Consider the following 27188-nt stretch of genomic DNA (forward strand, 5'->3'; position numbering starts at 1 on the left):
TGAGGGCTTCCCCCTTAATTGTCTCATGAATTTGGAAGGGTATCAAAGTATCTAGCTGTCCATGTCCTCTCCCCATCTTTATTAGGGTATGTTACTGAGTCACTTGTAGCTAGTTTTTCTACCAAAGAAAATCAAACATTGACATATGACATTTCCCTAATTCTGATTTACCATTGGCAGTGAGGTACTGTTGGGTTAATAACAAGTTCTGATGAAAACCTACACTATGATAAAGACACACATTATTGTAAGATATGTACATTTTAAAAAAACTGTCAAATGGAACTTGGGAAATATAATGGATTTATATACATTGTATAGTTTGTTTTCTTTGAAGAAATAAGTTCTGAAAATGGGTAATGATTTGTTTTTATTTTGACTGAGATCATGTTAAAGTTCAGGAGTAACTTTCTTCCCATTTCCCTCTTGTTCATGGCTTTGTTTTGTTGGTTACACTGTGGTGGAATTGCATGTTGTTCTCCTTACACCCCTCCCTCACTAAGTTATGTCTGCTTCAAGGTCAGGTTGTTGAGGTTTTTCTTCATATTCTGAGTGCCTACCACGGTGCCTTGCTTACTTGTTGGCATTTAGTAGATTATGCAACTATATGTTGAACCAAACAAAAATAATTAAAAGTTGAAATGATACCCATGAAACTGATAATGACTTAATTTTCCTTATTACTGAAATCAGACTCATAATTTTATGGCTATTGAGTTCTCACAGAGGGAAACTGACATGTACTGAGTGGTTATCATGCACCACAAACTTCAAAAGATGGTTTTCCTTTTACTCCTTGGTCATGGTGTAGACTATGAGTTTTAAAGCATAGGATGCATTTTTTATTGATCATTGTTGGGGCGTTAGGCCAAAACATGATCATAATAATTTCCTACTTCATTAGGAAATTCTTAGCGTTTGTAAGCCCTGATGATGTATGCCTGTGTTAAATCTGTTGAGGTGAAATTGATCTCTTCTTAGGGAACATTGTGGTTATTCATGGGCATTCATTTCGGTAAGAAAAGACTGTTCTTTTCTAAGTTATCTCATTTGGTCCCCTATTCAACTCATGAAACAAAATACTGAAAGTTTTATTTAAGAAAGAATCTCGTGACAAATCATTAGTAAAACAAAAACAGCCAATCAGGGAAGAAACAGGAGAAAGGAAGATCCAATCATACTATTGACAGATTCACCGTAGAATTCTGAAAAAAATTTAGGGTTTGTTTGCATTTCATTCAGAATTTGTTATAGAGACTGATGGGCCAGCAACGTAATGAGAGCTGCTGCCAAATAAGAGTAGTTGAAGTAGGAAAGCTTCTTTGAGTCAGTAATTTAACTTACCAGCTAGCTATGAAGTAGTCATAATTCACATTGGAGCTTTTTAAAAATATTTTATTAATTCTTTGAGAATTTCATACCATATATTTTGATCATGTTCACCTGCCCTCACCATCTCCCAGATTCATTCCCACCTCTCTCTCAACTCATTGAGTCTAGTTTGTGTTGTGCCAATATTAAGTGTGGGGCCTGCTCTGGAGAGTGTCATGCTCTTAAAGAAAACTGACCCTTCTTCTCTCAGCAACTGTCAGTGCCAATTGGAACTCATTTTTATATCAACTGTAATGTTTGCTATGTAAATAAAAGGGAAAATTCTTAGTGCCTCAGAAACAGTAATTCTAATCAGATAATCCAGTTACATTAATTTATTTATAAGCAAACTAACAGTCTTTAAATAGGCATCTAAGTTATTTTCTTAAAGAGCTTTCTAAGTAAAATAAAAGTTGGTGGAAAAGAATCCTTTTTTTGTCCATTTTCTGTATATTTTACATTTTACTCTTTGAGACTTTCATACAATGGATTTTCACCATAACCACCCCTCCACATACCACCTCTAAATGCTCTCAGTCACTCTCATGTTCCCTTCCCAACTTTATGTTCTCTTTTTATTAGTGCTATCCCAAGTTAGTGCTCAGCCCTCAGTTAGAGAGAGGTGGAGAAGAAAGAACAGTCCACAGGAAGCTGTGGAGAACATTTCCGGTCTCACTGCGCCTCCCAAGCTGATGGCTGTTTGCTTCCTTCCTCCTGTTTCTGTGCTTGCACTGAAGGGGTTTACATACAATTGCATATGGAAGAGGGTTCTTTGGGGAAAGTCCCATTCCAGGAAAGATTCATATTCTCTCTCTCTCTCTCTCTCTCTCTCTCTCTCTCTCTCTCTCTCTCTCTCTCTCTCTCTCTCTCTCTCTCTCTCTCTCCTCTCTCTCTCTAAGTAATTTTAGAGGGTTCCTGTGAGGCTTCAATGAAATCAAGGCTATAAAGCTTTCAGTAAAATCTGAAGATGTTATTCACCCTGTGCTTCACCATGTTAGCAGGGTTCTTTATCTTCCAAGTTTGACAGAAGCCACAGGTAAAAAGTTTTTAAGTTTTTTGTGTGTGTGAAAAGAAAGATTTCAGAGTATACAGCTATCAAGTTGCATGAGATCTTCCACTTTTTATAAGAAGCGCTTCTTTCAACAGCTCCTAGGGTTTGTTTCTAGAGGAGGGGGTGGCAGTCTGTCATCGAAGTGTTGACAAGGGCCGACAAGGGTGAGTTGGTATGGCTGCAGGGCACTTCAGTACTTTCCAGTGTCGCTCTTATTCTGAGAGAAAGGCTTTCTGTATTTCTTTCTCTCTTTTACTCACTTTGATTTATATGCTTTTTAAAACAGTAATTCTGAATTGACAAATTACTTCAGTATTTAAGCGTTGGTTTAGATAAGAGCCTTTCAGTGTTTACTTGTCTTTAACCAAACCTTAAGACCTATTCCTGAAATTTATTTTCTCCTCAAAGCTACATTTTTCTTTGTATTCAAGTGTAACATAAAATTATATTTATAGTTATAATTTAGAATTAATTACCATTATCATATTGCTAACATTTCTATTTTGTCTTTTTATTGTTGTGGTTAAGGTACACCCTTGAAAACCATTAGTAATTACATATTGTTGAAGTTCAGAAAGGTCAGACCTGAGTTGGGCTGCTGGTGGGAGACAATTGTTCTTCCTGTTGCTGTTATTTGCTTATGCGAGCACACTTTTTGTCTTTCTAAGATGCCTAATGTAAGCTCTACCAATAATTTTGCAAGGTCGTGGAAAAAAGCACTTTAGCTAGAATAATGGAAAACTGTGTGTAGCAAAATATTCAAAATGAGCACCAGCAAACAAGATGTTTGTATTAATAGGAACCTAGAAAATGGCTGTGCAAAGGTCAGCACTGATCTTTAAATATTAGTGAAATTTAATTTGTTGTATGTAATGAGTAGGAAGAAGGGGAGGCAGGCTTCAGCAAAGAAGCCATTGATAAATTGTCTAAATGTCAAAACTGCTTACCATGTGGAAATGTTAAATTGACAAGATCTATTTAACTAAGTGAATTAAACAGTTTGAATAATGCCCTAGAGAAATATTTTCCAAATTTAAGTATGACAGGAGACTTAGAAAGTTTTTTTTCTTCCATAGTTTATTTCATGGAAGTGAATGGGTTCTTCCTTTCAAGGAATAGAATTTCCTCTGCCCTCTTTTAGCAAGAATGATGCACAGGTTCTCTGATCACTTAGAGACAGATCAGTTTTGCTTTATCCACAAACAGCAGCTGACCTGCTGTTGCAGCTGTGAAGAACCATCCCTAGCCATGGGCCTGGTCAACCCCAGCTATGGGCCTGGTCTTCTTGGCACTTTGCAGACCATTAGCTGAATGGGAGTTCAGAGACCTTGGCCATGACCAGTTCCCTTTTGAAAAGAGAAACTATATTCTCTCATTTTCTCCATGTATAAGGCTGATAAAATTTAAGTGACAAGTATCTCCAATGTATATAATGATGGGTTAATGCCATTTGTACAGGAAGGGATAAAGAAAGGTGGACATAAGATAGGAATAGGTAATTTTCTAAGGAAACAGAATTATTTGAAATACATGAACAGATGCTTGATCTTATTAATGAATAGAAAAATAAAACCTGCAATTAAAAGAATGTATCACTTATCAGATTGGCAACAGTGTGAAATTTTGACAATGCTTCTAGGTGTTAAGGATTCAGGAAAAGAAGTCCTGTGTTGAGTGGCAGTTTCACATGATACAGCCATTGTGGGTACTACCAATGTGTAAAGTGTTAATATATCTTTTTCATGGTACTGTTATTTGCAAGGCAAATGCTGGAAACACATTACTATTTAGTAAGAGAATAGTTAAGTAAGTTATGATCACATTCAATGGAACATGAGTATCCTTTCTGGACTGTTCAGTGAAAAACAGCAAAGTATATGCACACTAAACCCCTGTACTTTACAATCACACAAAACACGCCAGGCATGAGTGTGGACATGTGAATTCACCAAGGAATTCTGGAAGGACACATGGCATGCTGTGCACTGGCTCCCTTAGCGTGGGAAGGACTTCAGTTTTACATCAATACCTCTGCTTTGTTTGCTTTTAAAACACAGTGCGTGTGTGCTACCATTGTAACTTAGAACTCCAGAAGAGACAAGAGACCAGATAGGGTCTAATGAGAAAAGAAGTTTCTCTCCACGTTTTCTACACTTGAAGGCTGTAAACTTACTTTAGAATAAGAACAGGATAGGCAGTTGTTTTACTGCTTTCAGCTGCTGTGGTAAGCTCGACCAAAAGAACCTGGGGGAGAAAAGGGTTTCTTTCTTCTTATACTTCCAGTCCGTCATTGGAGGAAGCCAAGGCGGGAACTCCAGGCCAGAGCCCGAAGTAAAGCCTGTGGAAGGCACTGTTTACTGGCCTGCTCTCTAGCTCAGCTAGTGTGCTTACACAGCTCAGCACCTATTGTTAGGGATGATGGTACTGCCCACAGTGGCCTGGGTCCTCCTACATCAACTCCTTCCCTAAAGGCATGTTCACAGGCCAATCTTTTTTTTTTTTTTAATTTATTTAGATGTGTTTGGCTGTTTTTCCTGAATGTATTTTTATGTACAATATGCATCCCTGGTGCCTGAAGAGGCCAGAGAGGGTATTGGATTCCCTGAGACAGGAGTTGTAGACAGTTACTAGCTGCCATGTGGGTGTTGGGAATTGAATCTGGGCCCTCTGGAAGAGCAGCTACTTGATCACCAAGTGATCTCTCCAGCCCCTCACAGACCCATCTGGTTAATGCAAACCCCAAACGAGATTCACTCAGATACTGGATGTCAGATTGACAGCTGAAGTTAGTTAAGCCAGGGGAGTTTCTAACATAGTGCTTTTTTTTAAAAAACTGCTTTTACCACTCAGCTGCTTAGTGTTTAGGCTAAGTCTAAGTTTTCATAGCTAAAAGTGTTGGTGCTTCACACCTATGTACATCCATGTGGAGGCCAGAAGCCAACCCTGAGTATCATTCCTTAAGAGCCATCCATCTTGTTTTATGAGACAGGGTCTCACTGGGACCTGGGGTGCTGTGATTATAATAGCTGATTGGCTAGCAAGCCTCAGAGATTTACCTGTCTTACCCTCCCCATTTCTGGGTTTGTAATGATGTGTCAGCATGCCAGAGTTTTTATTGGGTGCTGGGAATTGAACTTAAGTCCCTTATGCTTGTAGGGTAAACATTTCACTAACTGAACTATCTCCTCAGCCCCAAATATCTCTTATCTTTTGACCCTTATGGGATACTTGGAGTATAAGCTTATTATTAAACAAATATGCACTTAACATTTAAGTTGAGAGATGTTTTAGTTTTCCAAAATGATCTGGAACTTTATATGCCATACTAGTTTGGTAACTTTGACAGAACCCAGAACTAGCTTGAGGGAGGAAGGATTTATTTTCCCTTACCGCTCAGGGACTATCAGTCCATTATGCCAGGAAAGGCAAGGTAACAGGACAGCTCCAGCCATGCTTCTGGGAGCTTGGAGTACAGCTTGTTCACATTTTGTGGATTTAGGAAGTAAAGAGCTCTTGACAAGGATTGGAGGCATGTATGACTTCAGAGTCCAACTATGACCTGTCCACCAACTAGGCCTCAAAACTTCATAATTTCCTAAAAAATTGCCACTTGCTGGGGACCATCTATTTTACAACATGTAAGTCTGTGGAAGACATTTTGCATTCAGTGTATACTGTAAGGCAGCACTTTCAATAAGGAACTATCTAGATACACCTTAAATAATAATTTGAAACATTAGAAGGCAAATATCACTAAGGTACCTAGTTCATTTATTTGATAACTGCTGATTGAATAAAATTAAAGGATAAAATTCTCATATTATAGACAGTTAGTTATGCAATACTCACTTATAATACTCAGCCCTTTTCATCTTCAAAGCATTATACAACATTAATTAATGCTTACAACATCCTTGCAAATGTAGGTCATTATCATTATCCCTGTTTTTGCATGTGGGGAAATTGAGGCAGCGAGGTTAAATGATTTGGGTAAATTTGTCACAGCAGGATTAGAATAAAGGAATTTTTGGCTCAGAGCCCAGAAGTCAGAATAGTGGAGCCACACCTTTTGGTAGCAGGCTTAATTTCTGTGTCCTTGACAAAACATGATTTTTCATTAAATCATATTGAGATCATCTCTGCATTCAAATACCAAACTAACAAGTTTGATTACCGTATTACCCCTACATGCCTTACCCCATTTTCTCTTCCTTAGTGTTTCTGGCCTAATATTAATTAAATTAATTTCCCCCTATTATTTTGTAAGGTAATTGTTCAAATATCTATCTCAACTATGTTTTTCTTCTGGGATTTCACTTTCCATTTTGAAAATTTCAAGTAGTTTTTATAATTCTTTATTTTTCCTGGCTGGTCAGACATACATACCCAGATGACTCTCCTTTGTCTCGATCTCCCATTGTGTTTAGAATCCCATTTTTTTTTTTAACATTGGCAAATCTCACTCCTATTAAACTACCCTTTGCTGTGATGTTTTGGTAAAACTCCTGCTTGTGAGGATAAGCCAATGGGAAGGAGTCTGGGTAGAGGATTTCTGGGAACCAGTGTGACTAAGAATAGTATGCACTAGTCCTTTGCTGTGGTGAAACAACCAAGGTTACATGCTGATGGGAAGCTGAAGGATAACAAGATACCAACTAGTGGGGTCAGTGGTTAGGAAAGTTCAAGTGTGTGGGTTGAGTGGTAGAACCAGTCACTGTAATGGCTGAGTGGTTTGGGGCCGGCCCTCTTGCTGGCCTTGGGATGAGGAGGCAAGCCATCAATGCCCATATGCTATTGTCTTTGTTGCAAGATCACTGAACCCTTTCTCTCCATCTCCCTCCCTTCTTCCCTTCTCCCCCTCGCTCCTTTCCTCCCTTCCATCCACCTCTCTTACATTGCAACTACCACAACCCCAATTCAAGTGCTTGCTATCTGCTACCTCAGTTATCTTTCTAACAGGTCTTTTATGTACCAAAACTTCTTCCACTTTTCCTTTTTGCTGTCTCTCCAGGTAATCTTACAATAATTATAACCTGAAACATTTTTTATTATTCCACTATTTAGCTACTATTTAGTAAACAGAAGTCCAAATTCTTAAAATTGACATCCAAAGACATCTTTTGTTTGGCCTTCATCTCTCTCTGCTACCTGCCCACTAAATCAATACTGTAAGAATAAAAATAAATAAGCTTGTATTTTTCTAATTTCTTATTTTATGTGCATTGGTGTTTTGCTATTAAGTGTTGGGTCCCCTGGAACTGGAGTCACAGACAGCTTTGAGCTGCCATGTAGGTGCTGGGAATTGAACCCAGGTTCTCTGGAAGAGCAGTTAGTGCTCTGAACTGCTGAGCCATCTCTCTAGCCCCTGTATTTTTCTAATTTTTTCCTTCATTATTTTTATCTTTGTCTCCCTTATGCAAAATCTACCAATCCTCAAATACTTTATATGATCATTTCTTTAGCTAGGTACAGCAGTGTACACTTTTGATCCCAGCACTCAGGAGGTAGAATCAGGTAGACTTCTGTGAGTTTGAGTCCAGTCTTGTCTGAAGAGATTCCAGGACCAGGGCTGCATAGCTGCATAGTGAGCTCTGTCTCCAAAATAACAACAACAACAACAACAACAACAACAACAACTTCTTTACCAAACTGTACTATCTACTGGGCATCTGGAGGTCTTTGTTTATTTTGCTAAAGTGGTAGGCATTGCAGATTTCATATTCCATGGTTGTTTTATCTGCAGTGCTGGATTATGTACTATTTGAGAGTTAAGACCCTGCTATAAATCTTTGTATCTGAGACTTATGGCAAAGCAGTATACACATAAGATACTTTAAGTGCTTTTTATAGTCAGTTATATTTAGATGCAGTAAGCCTCTGTGATCACAAATGAGGCAGTCCCTAGTAGTCCAGTGCAGTAAATTTAGCCCAAGTTTGAAGTCTTATTATTTGAGATTCTTTTGTCCTTTTGCATAAACTTTGCTTGTTTGGTTCATTGTTGAAAGTTTTTGGGAAAAAAAATCTTTATTTGTGACAGTATGTCTTTGATAAAAATGTTCATGAATATACCTAACAGGTGTTTAATGATACTGTGTGTTAATGATATTAGAAAGTAATTGGAGGGCAATACACTGAATTTTATGTAATTGAAAAGTAATTATGATTGTAACAATGCAACAAACCAGTGGTTTATGTAAATTTATACTATTTCATTATCTTTCTTTTTGAACATTTTCAATTAGACTTCTCAAGGAAATATATGTGAATAAGCAGCAAATATATGTCCCACACCTCTGCCCAAGAGAGATGCCCTCAGGCTCTGTGCAGGTTCTGCTGCTGCTCTACATCCATTGGAAATGTCTTGTTGGCGCCATGGTGTCCTAGCACTGTCTCCTCTTGCTTCATTAGTTTTCTGCTATCATGTTCTATTTGCCCTCAAGCTTCCTTTCCTCCGTAGAGTCGGAATAGCTGGCTTCAGAAGACAGCAACTACAGACCTAACTACTTTGGCAGAAGACAAGCATTTTGCAATTTATTAAGTGCTAATTAATCTTTACTTCTCAAACATATATTTATTTTCCCCAAAAGAATATTATCATCAGTATGCTACTGGAATGATTTCTATTTTGCATGTTACTACAGAAAGGGATAGGTCTAATGTAAGTGAAGTGGAAGAAAGTGATGGGAAGCCTTTTGAGGATTAAATAGGAAGTAAAAGGGTTTTCTGACTTTCTTTTCCTCAAACTCTGCACTCGTACAGATTCTTCCTTATACAGAATGCCATCTTAAATTTGTGTCAGGTTTAATTTAAATCATACTGCTTATCTAGTCATGAAGACTAGATGTTTGGATTACAAAACGGTCTCCTGAGAGAACTGAAACTGACATAAGCTACCTTATATAATTAAAATAAACAGAACATTAAAGAGTGAAATGAGTGAAAATGAGTGAAAATTGAAATCATGTTTGTCATTTTGTTTAGTCTTTTATTCTTTGAGTCATTATTTTTAAGATCCTGTACTTTTGCTCTGCACAGATACTTTTGTTCTAGTCCTGGGTCACCCAGAGAAAGGGCACTAATGGGCCAGTGTTTCTCAGCTTGGGAACCCCTTCTTTGACTGCTCTTTCAATCCCTGCCCACACCTCCTTCCCCAAGTGCAAATCCAGAGTGCTTCTGAAATTCTTTTCTTTCCTACTTCAAAACAGCTATTTCTGCGCTAATACAATATTTGGATGGAACAAGCTCAGTCTTGATTACTTCCTCCAGGCAGATTTTTCATACCAGGAAATTACCAGCATTCTTTTTCACTGGTGACATTCTTGAAAAAGATGCAAGATGTTTCCAAAGTGTTTTAAAAACCTGTACAGTTTTAAAGATGGCAAGGCATCTTGGAGGTTAAAAGAGGACTCATTTGCTCTCTTTCTTCCCTTCCTGTCTAATTAGCACTGTGGATTTTACTGAAGTCATTCTATTTACTCCATTTATTTACTCTTCAAATTTTTACGGTTTTCCTGGCAGAGAGTTGAAGTTCAAGAAAAAAGGGTGAATACCATTGGGCTGTTTCTCCCCTCTCTGTTAACACAAAGTCTTCTCTTGAATCACTTATGTTGGGGAATTCACAGAATTGCGGTGTGTGTCTATGAGCAAGTCCAGTCATGACCTCACTGGCCGTTTCTTTCCATCTGCTCACTCATGTGTACTTTAGCTTCTGGCTGCATCCATTTCCAAGGCTGTGGACCCCTCCTGACCTCCATATCTACTCTTGCCAGGCCCAGGTCCCAGTCTGTCTTGGATGCCATACTTTTTCTGAGCCCATCAATGTGGTTGCTTTGCTGCCTGCTTTAGGCTGGACACCACTTCCTACAGAAGCACATTTTCCCCAGTCCTTCCACCCCCATTACAGCTTGATCAGAATCGGGGGGTGCTGAACTAGAAGATGAGTCTGTGGCTATAGGCTCTCCTGACCCTTAGGCTCTCCCCTGTGGGAGATGCACAGGATGAGCTCGTTTGCCCTTGACATCTTAAGCTCTCCACCAAGCTCATTTCGCCTTTTCTCCCAATATCACAATATCTCAGTGTTTTAGGACTTCCAAATTAAAAAAAAATATAGGTAACACACATTCACGTGTGCACACACACCTCTGTGTACACACACACACACACACACACACACACACACACACACACACATCCATCCAAATGTGTACTGCTACTAAGAATGTATTCTACCCTCCTTTTTGTTATCAGGAGAAAGTTTTGGCAAGTTTTTTTCTTTTAAATTGACAAAAAACAGGATTTCAAGTGTTGTCTCCTTTTAGTATGTAAGTAAAAGTGTACTCCTTAATCTGTAGGCTTTTTATCTGTAATAACTTATAGTCTTTATGTAACTATAAGCAGCTTAACCAGCCTTGTCTCTGCCCACATTGCTACAAATTATTGTTATTGGCATCTGAATAAACTCTAAGTTAAGGAAAAGCATTTTTTAAAAAAAATTTTGTAGTGTAGTTTAGAGATGGTGATTTCTGATACTCAGTGTCAGAGGACACATGCACTTGTTTCATCATGTTTTAACACAATGAAATGTCAACCCATTTGTGTATCGTATTTCAAATGTCTCCTTTTGTGTGTGACTGTCTTCATATAAGGATGCTTTTTCTTTGTAAACCACCTGTTCTACTTAGTACTTACTCATGAAATCATTGATATACAGGAGAGATGAGCATCTAGTTACAGCAAGGTAAGGGTCTTTTGTTTAATCTACTGCCTTTGAAGACATTTTGATGCAGGAAGAAAATAAATTTAGAGTCAGTCCAAAGATTATCATTATAGCCCACTTCCTTCTTAGCCCTTTTTTGCTTGCTTGACTTCTTTCCTCCCTCCCTTCCTCCATCCCTCCCTCCCTCCTTTCCTTCCGTCCTGTGTGTATTGTGTATGGTGCATGCATGTGAGTGTGTGGGTATATGGGCCTGTGCATTCCCATGCATAGGCCTGAGCAGAACCCCGAGTACTCCTCTATTCTTCTTGCCTCATTGCTTTGGGACAGAGGCTCTCAATGAAATGGAAGCTCACCATTTGCCTAGCCTAGCTAGCCAGTGAGCTCTTGGGAATCTTCTATCTCCATTCTCCAATGCTGGGAATAAAAGCATGTATAATCGTATTTGGCTTTTCATGTAGGTGCTGTGGATTCATACTTAAGTTTTCATGCTTACAGCATAAGCATTCTTACCTACCTACTGAGAGCCACCTTCCTAGCACACTTTCCTACTTTTTTCAACTTTATCTGTCATTTTTTTAACCTTTCCACCTATATCTACCACTGTCTTTTGGAGCATGCCATCTTTTTCATCAAATTACCATATATAGTTCTATACTTTGGTATACACCAATGCTATAGCAGAGCACTGGGATAGCCAAGAGAGCCTCTGGATTCAAAGCTTGCCTTCATCAGCAGATGGCATTGTGACCTCAGTTCCACAGTGTACTAATGGTGTCACAAATAACTAGGAGGAAAGAATGAGTTACAACATATATGCTTAGAACAAATGTTTAGTGTTCTCTACCATCACCTCCATCATCATCAAATGTTTAGTGTTCTCTACCACCACCTCCATCATCATCAAATGTTTAGTGTTCTCTACCACCATCTCCATCATCATCAAATGTTTAGTGTTCTCTACCACCACCTCCATCATCATCAAATGTTTAGTGTTCTTCACCACCTCCATCATCATCATTATCATCATCATCATCATCATCAAATGTTTAGTGTTCTTCACCACTTCCATCATCATCATCATCATCATCATCAAATGTTTCGTGTTCTCTACCACCACTTTCATCATCATCAAATGTTTAGTGTTCCCTACTACCACCTCCATCATCATCAAATGTTTAGTGTTCTCTACCACCACCTCCATCATCATCATCAAATATTTAGTGATCTCTACCACCACCTCCATCATCATAAAATGTTTAGTGTTCTTCACCACCTCTATCATCATCAGATGTTTAGTGTTCTCTACCACCACCTCCACCATCATCAAATGTTTAGTGTTCTCTACCACCACCTCCATCATCATCAGATGTTTAGTGTTTTCTACCACCACCTCCACCATCATTAAATGTTTAGTGTTCTCTACCACCACCTCCACCATCATCAAATGTTTAGTGTTCTTTACCACCACCATCTCCATCATCATCAAATGTTTAGTGTTCTCTACTACCACCTCTGCCATCATCAAATGTTTAGTGTTCTCTACCACCACCTCCATATTATCAAATACTTAGTGTTCTCTACCACCTCCATCATCATTAAATGTTTAGTGTTCTCTACTACCACCTTCATCATCATCATTAAATGTTTAGTGTTTTCTACTACCACCTCCATCATCATCAAATGTTTAGAGTTCCCCACCTCCATCATCATCAAATGTTTAGTGTTCCCCTCCACCACCTCCACCATTATCCAATGTTTAGTGTTTTCCACCACCTCCATGATCATCCAATGTTTAGTTTTCTCCACCACCTCCATCATCCAATGTTTAGTGTTCTCTACCACCACCTCCACCATCATCAAACTATTGGAGTCCTGTGCTACTTTGGAGACTTCTGGGACATTTCACAGCTTCTCTGATGCTTTCTCAGAGCTCTACTGTTGAGGCAGAATTGGGTCCCTCTTTTAAATTACCACACTTTTTCATTCTTCCTCTTCAGCTATGGCATACTTTGTTTCCTTAGCAGAACATAAATTTTCTTTATGATTGTAATTATATCCTGGTTCTGTAAAAGTGAAGTGAGGGCAAGGGAAGTTTTTATTATGTCTGAAATGACTTTGGATTATTATCCGTATGAATAATATGGGAAATATTTTAGCCACTCCTAATGTTAAAGCTGAAGGTTCTTTTCCTCTATTAAAAGTTGTCTTAAAATACTTTTCAAGCTTATTTCATTTTTCCAGAAGTTCATTAAAAAGAACATTTATTTCTTTTACAGTTTCTATAGTGTGTTTATTTTAAATCATTAGATGCATTTCTAATATATAACATAGGATGTCTAGTATGAATTTCTAAGCAAACATTGAAAGTTATATAATTTTAAATATTTGTAAAATGTGAAACTTTTCTAGAGTTTGACTGACTTTCTCCCAATCAATCCAAATTGATGAGGTCCTATTTGTTTTTTTTTAAAGTATCAATTGTGTATGTTACTAATCCCTGCTACTAAAGTAGGAGGAAATACAGGATGTACATTTTAACTATCTTGATTTTAAAAATGTGTTTGGATTGTCTATCATGATATTCAAATTAACACACTATCTGGTTAGTAATGTAATTTTATAGTGTTTATTTTTAAGTAACTGTACCTCGCCGGGCGGTGGTGGCACATGCCTTTAATCCCAGCACTTGGGAGGCAGAGCCAGGCGGATCTCTGTGAGTTCGAGGCCAGCCTGGGCTACCAAGTGAGCTCCAGGAAAGGTGCAAAGCTACGCAGAGAAACCCTGTCTCGAAAAACCAAAAAAAAAAAAAAAGTAACTGTACCTCATATGATAGTAACTATATGCCATTTACCCTGCACATTCCATTATAGCCTGTTTATATGTGGGGTATCTAAAATATTTGCTTTATATATTGCAATGTATCACAAAATGTGTTTGTACTTAATAACTACCTAGTAGATCCGCTTTTCCTAAAAATTATGACTTAGAAGATATTCACATACTAAACGATTCTAAGTATACTTAGAGCTATAACCCAACATATGTTATTGAACACCCAAATATAGATAGTCTCCTTACCACATTTCTCAATGTGATGACATAGTAAATTCAGGAAAAGAAGTATATTTTTCTTTTTCTAGAGCTTATTTCTGGATGGATAACAAATACATGAAAATGTGTTTAACCTAATGGACCATATCTCAAATATTAGTTTTTTTTTAAAAGGAGGTTGAGATTGTGATTGGCAATGGGAAATAATTGATCGGTACTTCTTTTTTTTCTAATTACTTTGAACAGGACAGAGATTCCTTTGCCATCAGATGTCTTTCTGCTTGACTGAGCTACACCTGTGGTCTCTGAAGAGTACCTTACACATTGCGGGTGAGTGAGCTCTGGATCAGTGTCAGGGCTCTTCAGTCTCTTACACTCTTATCAATGAGTACTGACAAAGTTAGGGCCTGGGTTTGGCAGATAGAATTGCGGCCTCTTTTTTTTTTCATCCTTAATGAAAAATTGGGTGATGAAAAAAATTCTTTTAAATACTCTTGTTTTTTGGCTTGAGTTATGAAATTAATTTTACTAGTCTAATAGTTCTTCCTTCTAAAAATACACACATGTTCAATTTCTTATTAAGCTTATTCAACTGCTGTATAGTCATACATTTTTGCAGATTAGCTCATGAAAAGACATTTCTTTTTGATATCAAAAGCATTTCAAACATGTCACTGAGATATACAATTATCTGAGTTCTTTGTGTTTTGTGTTTCTTGAATAGAAATAATAGAACTGTGTGTATAGAATAATATATATTTCATTAGAAAACAACTTATAAATGTTTTCTACTTTAATTATTCAGAGTAATTTTTATATTTAGAAATACATTTTTACTTACATTACTTTTATATCTTTATCAGGAAAATGGTTTACCTTGCAGAGTACTAGCTGTTTCTTAATAGTGAATATACACTAACAAATGAATGCCATGTTTTCATTGATTCCCCTTAAAGTATATTGAAATGGAATTTCTAGTTTAAGACTTGACTTATATTTGTTTCCTCCCAAAACTTTTAAAAGAAGATTAACCCAATTAAAATAATGATGCATAAACACACAAAACCTGAGATTAGGAAAAGGACACTTTCAATTGGACAGTTTTTTGGAAATAGAAGAGATGAAGAAATTAGCAGAGTAAATATCTGAGTACCATTTGCCTAGAGAAGATATTCCAGTGACAGCCCATTTGTATCTTACAAACCTCGGAAAGGCTGAAACTTGAGAAGCATGTACTCGGAAGATGGGGATGTGGCCCCAGGGTGACAGCAGAGGGAATGTGTGTCTGTGTAAAATAATGAGACACCTCCATGATGTGGAAACTGTAGGACACCAGAGCCACAGGAAGGAGACCCGCTAAACTGTAGGTGGAGAAAATTGAAGCTGCCATGCTGATGGATGAGGTCTTCCTAACCCATTTGCGGCTGAGAATGTCTTCTCACCTTTGTGTATTTGCCAAGAAAGAAGGGGCTTGAGAACAGAACCCTTTCCTGGGGTAACTGCAGGGACCCAAAGAGAAAACATCCACCCTGATGTTTTAGGGGTCTTTGGTAAAATATTTGGTCCCTGGCTGGTCAGTGAAGCCTCTTCAATGAAACCCTGTTCAGGTATGGGAAGCTTCAGTAGATTTCTAGAGGCTCACTTGTAAGAGAGCTCAGGAATCATCAGATATGTTAGTATTTTCTACAGGAAAGAAGACGAGTAATAAAAAGCAATCGGGAAAAGGGAATTCTGCAGAAACTAAGATTACATAGGAAGGAAGAGAAAATCGCCAACCTAAAGAAAGAGCCGAGGCCATGAAGCACAGAACCAGGCACAGGGGCTTTAGAGAACACGGATGCTAAACTGGTCTGGAAACTGAAAATATAGCACAAGAAGAAAGTGAAAAGTGAAGCAATTATCTCCAAAATATTTTCCTCTCTTTTCATATCCACGTTTCTTCTCAGACAGAATGGTTCTCATTGCTTCTGTGGCTTTAGTTAACCTGCCAAACACTCCTAGACATCAGTCTAGCATTTCTGTGTCCTCTCCTGTGTGGATATCATTCTTACTTCATGTGGTCCTTGGCACAAGTCACATGATTCCCATGTCTTGCTTCTCTTGTTTGTTTTCTAATACCCCATACCGAGCTGCTATGCTCTATGTATGTACTTTGTACTTGCAGGGGTTCTAACATACTGTGTTGTCTGAGTACTGTATTATTAGCTGGGAGGACATCTTCCTCCCCAGCTCTGGTACTGCTTGGACAAGTCTCCTTATGGAGATGCTCTTGTCCTAGTTACATTCAACCCCACTCAGCCAGGTACAGGAAGGTCAGATGTGTGCACAGAATTCAGGGTCCCTTATGATCTTCCTAGCTCTATTCTAGAGTTGTAAATATATGGATATATGGAATGATATTATAATTATAAACTGGAATGTTTTAATAGGAGATATTGCTTGCATATATAATGCCTGCAGTTCTAGCTCATAGCTTTAAATAACAAGAAACTTTTAAAATTGAAGTGTAACATATGTACTGAAAAGTGTACAGATTGTAAGAATATGCTGTGAACTATCAAAAAGTGAGCACATTCGTGAGATCACTACTCAGCTTAACAAAATATTGTGAGTGCTCAGGGGCCGCGATCTCCCAGTCAGTCTTTAGTAGATATTTGCCATTTAAATGACAGACATCTAATTGCATTCTTTAAAATCATGTCTTAATTTCACAATGAATAAAATAAGCTTTAGTTATGAGTATAGAGTATATGAGTATGAGCATATGAATATATGAGTATTGAGTATACTCATATATATAAGTATATCAAGTACACGTGACCGCTACATATTTGCAGACTCAATTATAGTAGTTTTATGTGTCTTTTTCTTCTGGTTTTGTCCATCAGGTTGACGAAGTTTGGAGTCAGTCACTAGGGGGCAGCCTGTACTGCTTCCACTTCATGAAAGACAGTTGTAGCCTCCTTATGTTAGTGACTGAGAATTATTTTTGCATGGAGGAAAACAAGTGTTACTTCAATAAAGGAGATATTTCATTATTCATAGACATAGAAAAATTATTCTGTTCTCTTGTTTAAATTGCAAGAACAGAATCCCTTGGTTAAATCAATCCCAACATCTGCGAAGTCTCACTTTGTCTCTTACCTAGCCCAGCAGAGCATCTGAATTTGAATAGGTTTGGAAGCCTTTTGACTCTAAACAAGTTTCAGATAATAATTTATCCACAGCTCCCGGTAATCCCCCCTTTCTTCTTGCAGATTTCCTCCCAAATGCTATAGGATGGGAACTAGACTTCTGAGCTAAATTGGAGAAAAGCAAGCCACAGCTCGGAATCCAACAGCTAGGGCATTTTCTTCCATCCACTGACTTCATTTGGCATTGCTTAGTGGCAGTTCCTTTTGGTAGCGCCCTGTGAAAACTATCAGAGGAAGTGTGAAAGAGAAAACTTGGTCTTCCTTGATTCAGTTCTTCACTAATCTTCCCCCATGCCATTCTAGCTGTGCGTGTTCCCTTATGCCATTCCCATTTTCTCATTAGATCGATAAACGTTCCAGTTTCTGCATGTCCCTAGAATAGATGAACCCATGGCCAGATGCTTTTGAGCTATTTTATTTCTAGAAACATAAGGAGACTGGTTCTGCTCCCCTCCCCACAATTCCCTCTGATATAGTATGATTTGGCTTCTTATTCTCCAGAACTTTTTACCATAATTTAATGTTATTTCGTTCTTTCTATAGATAGAGACATCGGCGTCTACCAGTACTATGACAAGAAAGATCCACCAGGTAAAGTACTCACATATTCTATTTAACTGGTTTTATAAATGAAATATTCTGAGCAATGAATTAGCAACATTAAAAACTCTGTGTTTATGGCTTTAGATAAATTTCAAACTTTTAAGAGCAGTCAATTCAGGTTTTTTAAAGAAAAAAAATACTAAGGTTGATATCTATCTGATCTATCAAAAATAAAGCAATACTGAGAAAATGTTGTAGAATAACGTGAAAATTTTCATTTTATTGCTGATCAGGCTGATAACAGGACAGTCTTAGTCACATTTATTTATTGGTTTCCCAGCAGAGGGCATTGTTAATGCATTGGTCCCCGTGATGCTGGCCTCCCGGATCCTCACCTGATATCTGAAATAGACATTTCTGAGTGAATGATCAATTTTCTTTATCTGATTAATCCTGTTAATCCCAGAAGTTTTATGATGGGCCGAAAGGTCTCCCTAGCTAGAGTTACTTCCTGTTCTGTTCTTGGTTGAAGTGGGGGCTGTGAGAGCATCCTGTGCTTAGCATGGCGGTTAATAGGCTGACTCCAGAGCTCTGATGACAGACTGCAGCAGCTCCTCTGCTGGGCTCGGTTGCAGTTCCCTTTCCTGTCTGATGAGATTGGAAGCTCAGAATGTCGGCCCACCTGTTGTGCTATCTAAGCCTTTTCACTGTGCATTAAGGAAATGGCTTCGGTGACATGCAAACACACATTGGGACATTCTCACTCAACTGTCCTTTTTAAAGCTCAGCATCATGTATTCATCTCAGTGTCTGCAGCAGTGTATTCTATATGCCCACTAAAAACATAAGACACTTTAATAAAAACAAATTCCACTTTTCTTCTATTCATCTTTCCTTTGCCACAGTGTCAGCAACAGAGCATGGTAACTTAGAAGAAAAACAAAGGCTGGCAGAGTGTAAGTTCACCTTACATATTTCTAGAATTATAAAAACAGTATTATGTTCCAGAGTAACTGTTTCCTACACAAATTGTAAGTGTTACTCTGTCCACGTTTCTTATAAATACTGATCCCTATTGTTTATGTGTATGAACTTATGAATAATAATTGTATTTGTTAGGCTTTTCTCATGAAATCTGTAAAATCTTTACTGTATACAATTTTGATAAGATATGTGCTTTTATAAACAAAAACTTAAAATTAAGTATTTGTATTTAATATTTTTAAATAAATTATTTTCATTTAAAATGTGTAATTGGCTAAAAAACTATAAATGTTCAAGGTATACAACATAGTGATTTGATGTATCAATCATGAAAGTCTTATAGTAAAATTTATTATGTCACCTCATTTTTGTGTTAGAAAATGATTATAAATCATGGTTAAGTTCTGATAACATTTAATTTTTCATGTTTTGACTAAATTTTTAACATATTTTACTTATTTTAACATATTTATTTTATTAGTGTGTGTGTGTGTGTGTGTGTGTGTGTCCCCGTGCGTGCATGCATGCTTGTGTATAGCATGTGTGTGGAAGTCAGGGGGAATCGGTTCTCTTCTTCCACCATGGGGGTCCCAAGATTTTAACTCAGGTTGTCAGTCTCTTCAATGGGCGCTTGCACCCTCTGGGCCAAAAGTGAGATTTGTTATATCAACATTTTATTTAGTTGTTAGTCTGAAAGATACAAATATGTTATATGTATAGTATAACTACATGGAGGTATGGTTTTAATGAATTAAAGCTAATGCAATTTAAAGTTTTATTTGGAATATAGCTAGAGCTGAAAAGCCTTCCTTTTTTTCTTATTTAAGTGATTGAACTGACATTTAATTTTTAGATAACTGCATTAGTATCTGCAACACATATCTTAAAATTTGTACATATGTTCTACACATCAAAATTATGTTTATAGAGCCAAATTAACTTGCTGAAATAGGATACATAGCAATTTCTATGTTTAAATTTAAATATCTATATATGCTATATATTATTTGTATATGCATACATGACATATACATTCATATACACAGTTCTTTTTTAGAATTATTAATTATGAGACTAAGGATTAATTCCTTTTTTTCCAGTGAGTTTAACATGGTATTAGTATTATTCATGTACCATGTATTTATCTGTATGTAGTAGGTGCTGGAGATAGAACCCAGGGCTTCACACATGCTAGGCAAGTGTTTTGTCACTGAGTTAGACCCCTTGCCCATATTTATTAATTTTTAAAACAGATTTAATTTTAGGCTAACTTTGTATGTCTACAAATAACCTTTCAATTGAAATTATTTAAAATAAATAAGGTATATAATTATTGGATTATGGCATAGATTTTAGAATTATTTTATTTTTTCCTTTTATTGAAAATAGATTTTTTTTCTCACATAATACACCCTGATTACAGTTTCCCCTCCCTCTGTTCCTCCCAGCTGCTCTCCACCTCTCCTCCCATCTGGATCCACTCCCTTTTTCTCTCTGACTAGAAAACAAACAGGCTTCTAAGGAATAATAATAAAATAATATATAATAAAATAAAACAAAAGCTAACACATTGGAATTGGACAAAAAAAAAAAAAAGAAGGAAAAGAGCCCAAGAGAAGGCACAAGAATCAGAGACTCACACATTCACACACTCAGGAATCCCATCAAACCACTAAACTAGAAGCCATAATATATACTCAAAGGACCTGCTGCAGATCTGAGCAGGCCCTGTGCACGCAAGGAAGCCTCTCTGATGATGGCTGAACACGGCACTGATGAGTATATGGTAGAATGTCATTGGGAGTGCTTTGTTTTTAATTTTATTTTTAAAAGAATAGTAGTATTTAGTTGTCCCTAGGTCCCTGGGATGTCCAGTCTCGGGTTCTTGGTCATCCAAGCAATGTTAGGAATGGGCTGCCCCTCAAGGAGTAGGCCATAAGTCAAAGCAGGTACTGGCTGGTCACTCCCACAAGCTTTGTGGCACTGTTGCGCAAACATATCTTTCAGGTAGGATACCATTGTAGATTAAAGAGTTTATGGCTTAGTTAGTGTTTACATTTGAGAGAATTATTTCAAGGAACATTCCTAATACCTATTTGTTAAAACTTGGGTGTTCCCCCCCCCTTTTTTTTCTAGAGTTGAAGTATATAGTGCTTTGGTCATGTTTAAATTAATTTTCTTCCTATTACTTTTATATTCTGTTTCTTTCCTCACCACAGTTAACTTATTAATGAGAAGTTTCAGGTATGAGTTGGCCACTTGGAGATGTTGGAATTTCTTTTGGGTTGAACCTTGAGTATTTTCATTAAAAAGTTACTCAGATTATAAGATCAGGCCATTTACTACGAAATACTGCTGGGTCCCTTGGCCTACCAAAACTTCTTAGGGTCTCTCAGGCTTGTGGGTTGTCATCACAAAATTATAATCAGGGAGATTAGTTTGTGGTAAAAATCTGTTTCTGTAACAAAGCCTTTTAAAAGACTGCCATTTAGTGATAGTGATGAAGTCTGCTTCCTCTCAGTTATGGGGTGTCTTATTCTAATCCTCTAAGGCACACTGCTAAACAGAGGTTCCTTATTTAATTCATGTTTGACTAACTGTTGTACATGTTTTATTTGCCAGCACGAGATTATCCTTGGACACTCAAAAATAGACGCCCAGAAAAACTTCGAGACACACTGAAAGAATTGGAGGTATCTTTCAAAAGGTTTCAAAAATGGGAAGAAACAACTCTGCTTTAGAACATCTTTCACCAGATTTAATTTTCATAAAGGAGCAGCTCTCCTGGTGATGATGGCTTTACTTCTGTCCAGAGAGAGCTTCCTACACAGTTGTGTCTTTGTGTGGCTTGTTGATCGCCTTCCTTTTTTTTTTCTTTTTTCTTTCTTGCAAATCAGAAGCACTTTAACTGATAATGACAAAGTGTGTAGCCAACTGCACTCTCTCTTTCTGTTGTCCTTCAGGAATTGATGCAAAACAGTCCGTGTGTGCTGAGCAAATGGAAGAACAAATGCATCTGTCAGGTAAAATGGTTTGACAAGCTTTCGCAGTGTTTAACCAATGGAGCTGAAAGCTATGTAATAATTGTAAATTATTCTTGTGTTTTGATAGATAATGGAAAAAACTTTTCAGGAGTAGATATTTCATAGTTTGGATATTAGTCATTCTGGAATGAACATTAGACAGATTGACATAGGCCACCAAGCTGCCTCATTAACCAGTGTGGTCATATTGACATACTGCAAACACTAATAAGAATCCTTGCAGGCAATGTTTCTCACTTGGGTTTATCTTGATGTAGTAGTGGATATTCACTAGCATATTTTTTAAATGACAGTAACACACAAAAAAATGACAGTAACACCATAGAACAAAAAAATTTTTCATTATAAGTATTCTTGTAAACATTTATGAATACCATGCTTGTGAAAATGAACAAGCGGATAAGAGTGAAACCTAGTTTAACCAGAGAGTAAGTCTTGCATGCTGACCCTCTGGGCTGTATATTTTAATGTGGTAGACACTAGTTATATGTGGCTATTTTTAAATAAAGTTAAATTTCCATTCCTCAGTTACAGCTCTCCCCATTTTAAGTTCCTGGCAGTCAGGGATGCAGATATAGACCATTTCCACGGCAACAAGTTCTATTGGACAGCCCTGTGCTCAGCAGACCTAGATTTAGAACATAATCAGGACATCATAATTCATACACATTGACCACAAAATAAGGGACAACTAAATGCCTTAGCCTTGCTGATACACTTAAAAATACTATTTGTTGGGAAAATTTTTACTTGCTTTTGATAAAAAGGATTATAGTTATCTGTATACTTATATTGTATCACCACTACCAATAATTATAATTTATTTTTGGAATCAAATATACTGTTTCGGTTTTATTTTTTGTGCTTTTTATTACAAGTTTTAAAAAAAAATGTGTGAACATTCTTGTTTATAAGTTAGGCCCATTTTTCTATCAATAAACCTCCTAACACAAATTCATAGTAATTACAAACATATCTTAATTTACCTCTTTCAACATAGACTATTTTAGTTAATTCTAATTTCCCTCTTAGAAAACTCCATTATTTGTTTTGTCTAAACTGTTCTCCCTTTCGTGATGGAGTTTAGTTGTTACCTTGTCATCTGGCATGAATTTCTACTTTCTAGACTGTTACAAGGCTGAATGAATATTTTTGGAACCGTAACACTTCTAAAATTCTCCTTAGGATACTCTTCAAAAAGATGGCATTGTTTAAAATCGTAACTTATTTGCATAGAAATATATAATGAGACCTTCAAGCTTGAATATCAGATGTGCTCCAGTAAGTTTCAGATTTAGTTCAGCTTAAGCTTGGAGTTCCTAATGCAGTTACTCACTGCAAAAACAGGCTCAAAATTATTTGACTGGAGGGCAAGCCTGCCACCTACATTAGGAGGTGTGTCTCATGGCCTCCACCCTACCATCACCAGGGGTAAGTTGGAACATGTCAGGCATCTTAAAAAATGCAGTGGAACATCCCAGTTAGGTGATCCTTTTTAGATAGATTTCATTGCTTTTAATTTAATGACAAGGCTTTTGTGTGTAATTCACATGTTGCAGAAAGGATATCTTTCATTATTGAATTAATTCAACTCAGAAAAGAAACTTTTTTAATGGTAGAATATATGTAAAAATTGTTTTTGTAATTTACAATAGACAGCCCTGGTGGCTTTGGCTGGTGTACCAGTGACTCTGCTTTGGGCAGTTCTGATGGATTTACCTAATTTTATGTTCTGTTTTATTTCTATGGTAGATAAGACTTTTCTAAAATAGACCTTTTACTCCCAGCACATTCTTGATATGCTATATTTTCACAAGATAACTTCCTCTCTGCCCACATGTCCAAGTCACTCCTTACATCTTCAGGGCCTTTGGGAGACTTCCTAACATTATCTGTCAGGCAAAAATTTCACTATATCTTTGAAAAATGTGTATGAGTTCCATTCCTAAAGGTCTCTAATGTCACAGTAAGTTAAAAATAATTTGGTGTTCAAGTTAGAATTTCAGTTTAAGGAAAGGGCCTGTCCTTTTTGTTAAATTTTTATTAGGTTTTGTTAAATTATAGTTGATCATAATATGTTAAACTCTTTTATCAGTCTCCCTGAGTCTGCCAGTGTGGCAGTGAGCCATGGACATGTGCTTGAGTTCTGTTAGTGCTCTCCCTGTGCATTCAGTCCTGACATGGCAGCAGTTGACCTTGAGCTCCAGGGATCTGCCTGCCTGCCACCCTCTTTCCTCACCCCCATTACACACACACACGCACGCACGCACGCACGCACGCACGCACGCATGCCTGCATGCGTGCTGAGCTTCTGAGGATACATAGCCATGTTTGGCTTCGTGTGGATACTGGGGATCTGAAGTCTGGTCCTTTTGCTCTCACAGCAAGCACTCCTAACCAGTGAACTGTACCCCAGGCCCTTCCTGGACATCTTGATGCTGTCAGCTGTACCCCAGTCCCTTCCTGGACATCTTGATGCTGTCAGCTGTACCCCAGTCCTGTCCCTGGACATCTTGATGCTGTCAGCTGTACCCCAGTCCCTTCCTGGACATCTTGATGCTGTCAGCTGTACCCCAGTCCTGTCCCTGGACATCTTGATGCTGTCATTTGGATTCTCAGTCTCTGAATGAGGCCATTTCTCTACTGTGAATTTTTATAAAGAAATGATAAAATTGGATTTATGGAATTCAATTTGGTTGAAATCTCTTTAAGGAATCCTTAAAGGGTCCACTTGTTTAGAAATCTTTGAAGAGGTTACTGCTGGATAAAGGATTGAAGAAGATATAATCTGAACGTAGATCTTAATATCAAATAAGGAGGATTTACAGGTTGTCATTACCAAAGCTTAGTTTATATGATTGATCCTGTGATCTATAAGTTGTAATCTATAAAAAATAATTTCTCCACTTGTAAATTCAGAACAATTTACAAATTAAAACTTACCTAAATATAAATTTAGGGATTAAAAATTCTTATGAGGTTTTTTCCCCCCCAAACCATCCTTGTTTCTAGTATGAGATTATTAAAGCAATAAGATATTATTTAGAGTTTTGATTTTAGCACCTAGTAAATATACTCTAGTTTTTGTCTTCTTAAGCAATCAACAGAATGTATTTAATAGTTTTTTGCTTTGGCTTTCTTAAACCAATTATGTTAACTTTTTAAAGGGAAAAATAGTTTCAGTTAAATACTATTAAATAGTTCATCACTCGTGGAATGTTAAAGCCCATAAAGTATTGTGCCTTTAGTCATGGTCATATCTGTAAATTACTTTGTAATTAAATATATTTTTACTAAGCATAGATGTAACCTTACACACTGATCTTTAGGCTAAAATGTTTGACTTACATATACATATATATGTAAAAATATATATATATACATATACAGTATAATCAGTTTTACTCTGGTTTATGTTCATAATAATTCTACATTTATAGATTATAAAACACCAAGAAAAGATAGCTTCCAGTTTTAATTGCTGTAATGAGTTCTTTGGTAGGCTATATAAAAATAAATTTTTTTCAAGTCTATCATACATAAATTGTGACCTTATGCAACTCATTTAATTATAACTTTTTTGTTTGTTTTGTTTTCAATACATCCCGACTGCTCTTTCCCCTCCCTCTACTCCTCCCAGCCCCCACCCCCCAAATTCCCCACGCTGCATATCTGTTATGGTTGTTAGCTTGGTGTTTTTGTGGGACTCGTAACAGTGGGAGTGGGGTGTCTCTGACTCTTTCTCCTGCTCTTGGGACTCTTTTCTTCCCACTGGGTTGCCTCACCCAGCCTTGATATGAGGGTTTGTGCCTAGTCTTATTATAAGTTGTTATACTGTGTTAGGTTGATATCCCTGAGAGGCCTGCTCTTGCTGAAGGGAAGTGGAGGAGTGGTATCTTAGTTAGGGTTTCTATTGCTGTGAAGAGACACCATGATCATGGCAATGGTTATAAAGGAAAACATTTAATTGGGGCTGGCTTATAGTTAGAGGTTTAGTCCATTATCTTCACAGCGGCATGCAGACGTGGTGCTAGAGAAGGAGCTGAGGGTTCTACATCTTGATTCACAGGCAGTAGAATGAGACTGTGTATCACACTGGACATAGCTTGAACATATGAGACCTCAAAGCTTGCTCCCACAGTGATACACTTCCTCCAACAAGGCCACACCTCCTATTAGTGCCACTCCCTTTGGGCCAAGCATTCAAACACGTGAGTCTGTGGGGTCATTCCTATTCAAACCACCACAAGTGGATTTCAGCTTTTAAAAAAAAATATTTTTAAATAAAATACACTTGTATCACTTCCCATCCTTCCTTTTCTCCCTCTCGGCCTTCCACCACCCTCAGACTTCAACCCCGCTTTCAAGTTGAGAGCCTCTTTTTCTTTATCATTGTTACATACTTACATATGTGTGTGTATACAGATATATAAATAGAATCTGCTGAGTCCGTTTTTGTTGTTAGTGTGTATATGGTTTGAGAACTGACTACTTTGCATTGGACAGCCACTATGGCAGCTTGTCTCTATGAAAGGCTATTTTCCCTTTTTCCAGTGTCTTCATTGCCCAAGAGTGGGACCCTGTGAGCTTTTCCCCTTTCCACATTAACTTGTCCATGGGTATGATTGTCATGTCAGTCTTGTTTTTAATGCAGCCGTCTGGGAGAAACGGTTTTCCCAGCAAGCCTCCTGGTATTGGCTGTCAGAACCATTCTACCCCCTTTCTGCAGGAGCTGCGCTGCAGACGTGTCTGTTGGGGCGGGGCTCCCTCAATCTGTTGATCTCTGTGCCCTGTTGTGGTTTTCTGTGATAGTCTCCATTTGCTTTAAATAGAGGCATCTTTGATGAGGGGTGGTAGCTACACTTTTATGTGGGTAAGCTTAATATTTCTTTTTATTATATATAAAATCAAGTTGATTTCTTCATAAAATGGTAAAATACAAGCCATGGTGTGATCAGTATCAGGATTAGCATTTTATTTATGCACAATCCAGCATACCATCTTCACTGCCTGCCACTTTGGTAGGAGGTACTATGGTTTAGATGGAAAGGAAGAAGACATGTTAAGTCACCAAGACTAATGAGTGCTACATTGTAAACCTCAGCAGGAGCCAGAGATGGTACAAACATCAGTATAATCTGAAATGATTAACAGATTACAGAGAAGTTAAAATTTTACCAGACCTACAAGGGAATATCAAATTGGTAAACCTGGAGAGACAGAGGGGATAAGTG

The 27188-nt window shown here is 37.4% G+C and overlaps 1 protein-coding gene across 14 annotated transcripts in view; it reads left to right on the forward strand.

Moving 5' to 3' along the window:
• Positions 1-27188, forward strand: part of Wdpcp (WD repeat containing planar cell polarity effector) — a 297030-nt gene that overhangs the window by 75754 nt on the left and 194088 nt on the right. For 10 of the 14 annotated variants that reach the window (XR_006076324.2, XR_013042834.1, XR_013042833.1 and 7 more), the window contains 5 exons: positions 14436-14519; positions 17927-17974; positions 18832-18882; positions 21533-21603; positions 21874-21933. Coding sequence is in view for 10 of the 14 variants with exons in the window: in XM_076546057.1 (XP_076402172.1) it covers positions 14459-14519; positions 17927-17974; positions 18832-18882; positions 21533-21603; positions 21874-21933 (291 nt within the window). In the remaining 4 variants the exon portion in view is untranslated. The remainder of the gene's footprint in view (positions 1-14435; positions 14520-17926; positions 17975-18831; positions 18883-21532; positions 21604-21873; positions 21934-27188) is intronic. The other 4 variants (XR_013042835.1, XM_042285570.2, XM_076546064.1 and 1 more) reach the window with 1 other exon arrangement.

The sequence above is a fragment of the Peromyscus maniculatus genome, chromosome 10, assembly GCF_049852395.1.
Source record: "Peromyscus maniculatus bairdii isolate BWxNUB_F1_BW_parent chromosome 10, HU_Pman_BW_mat_3.1, whole genome shotgun sequence".
Lineage (NCBI taxonomy): Eukaryota > Metazoa > Chordata > Mammalia > Rodentia > Cricetidae > Peromyscus > Peromyscus maniculatus.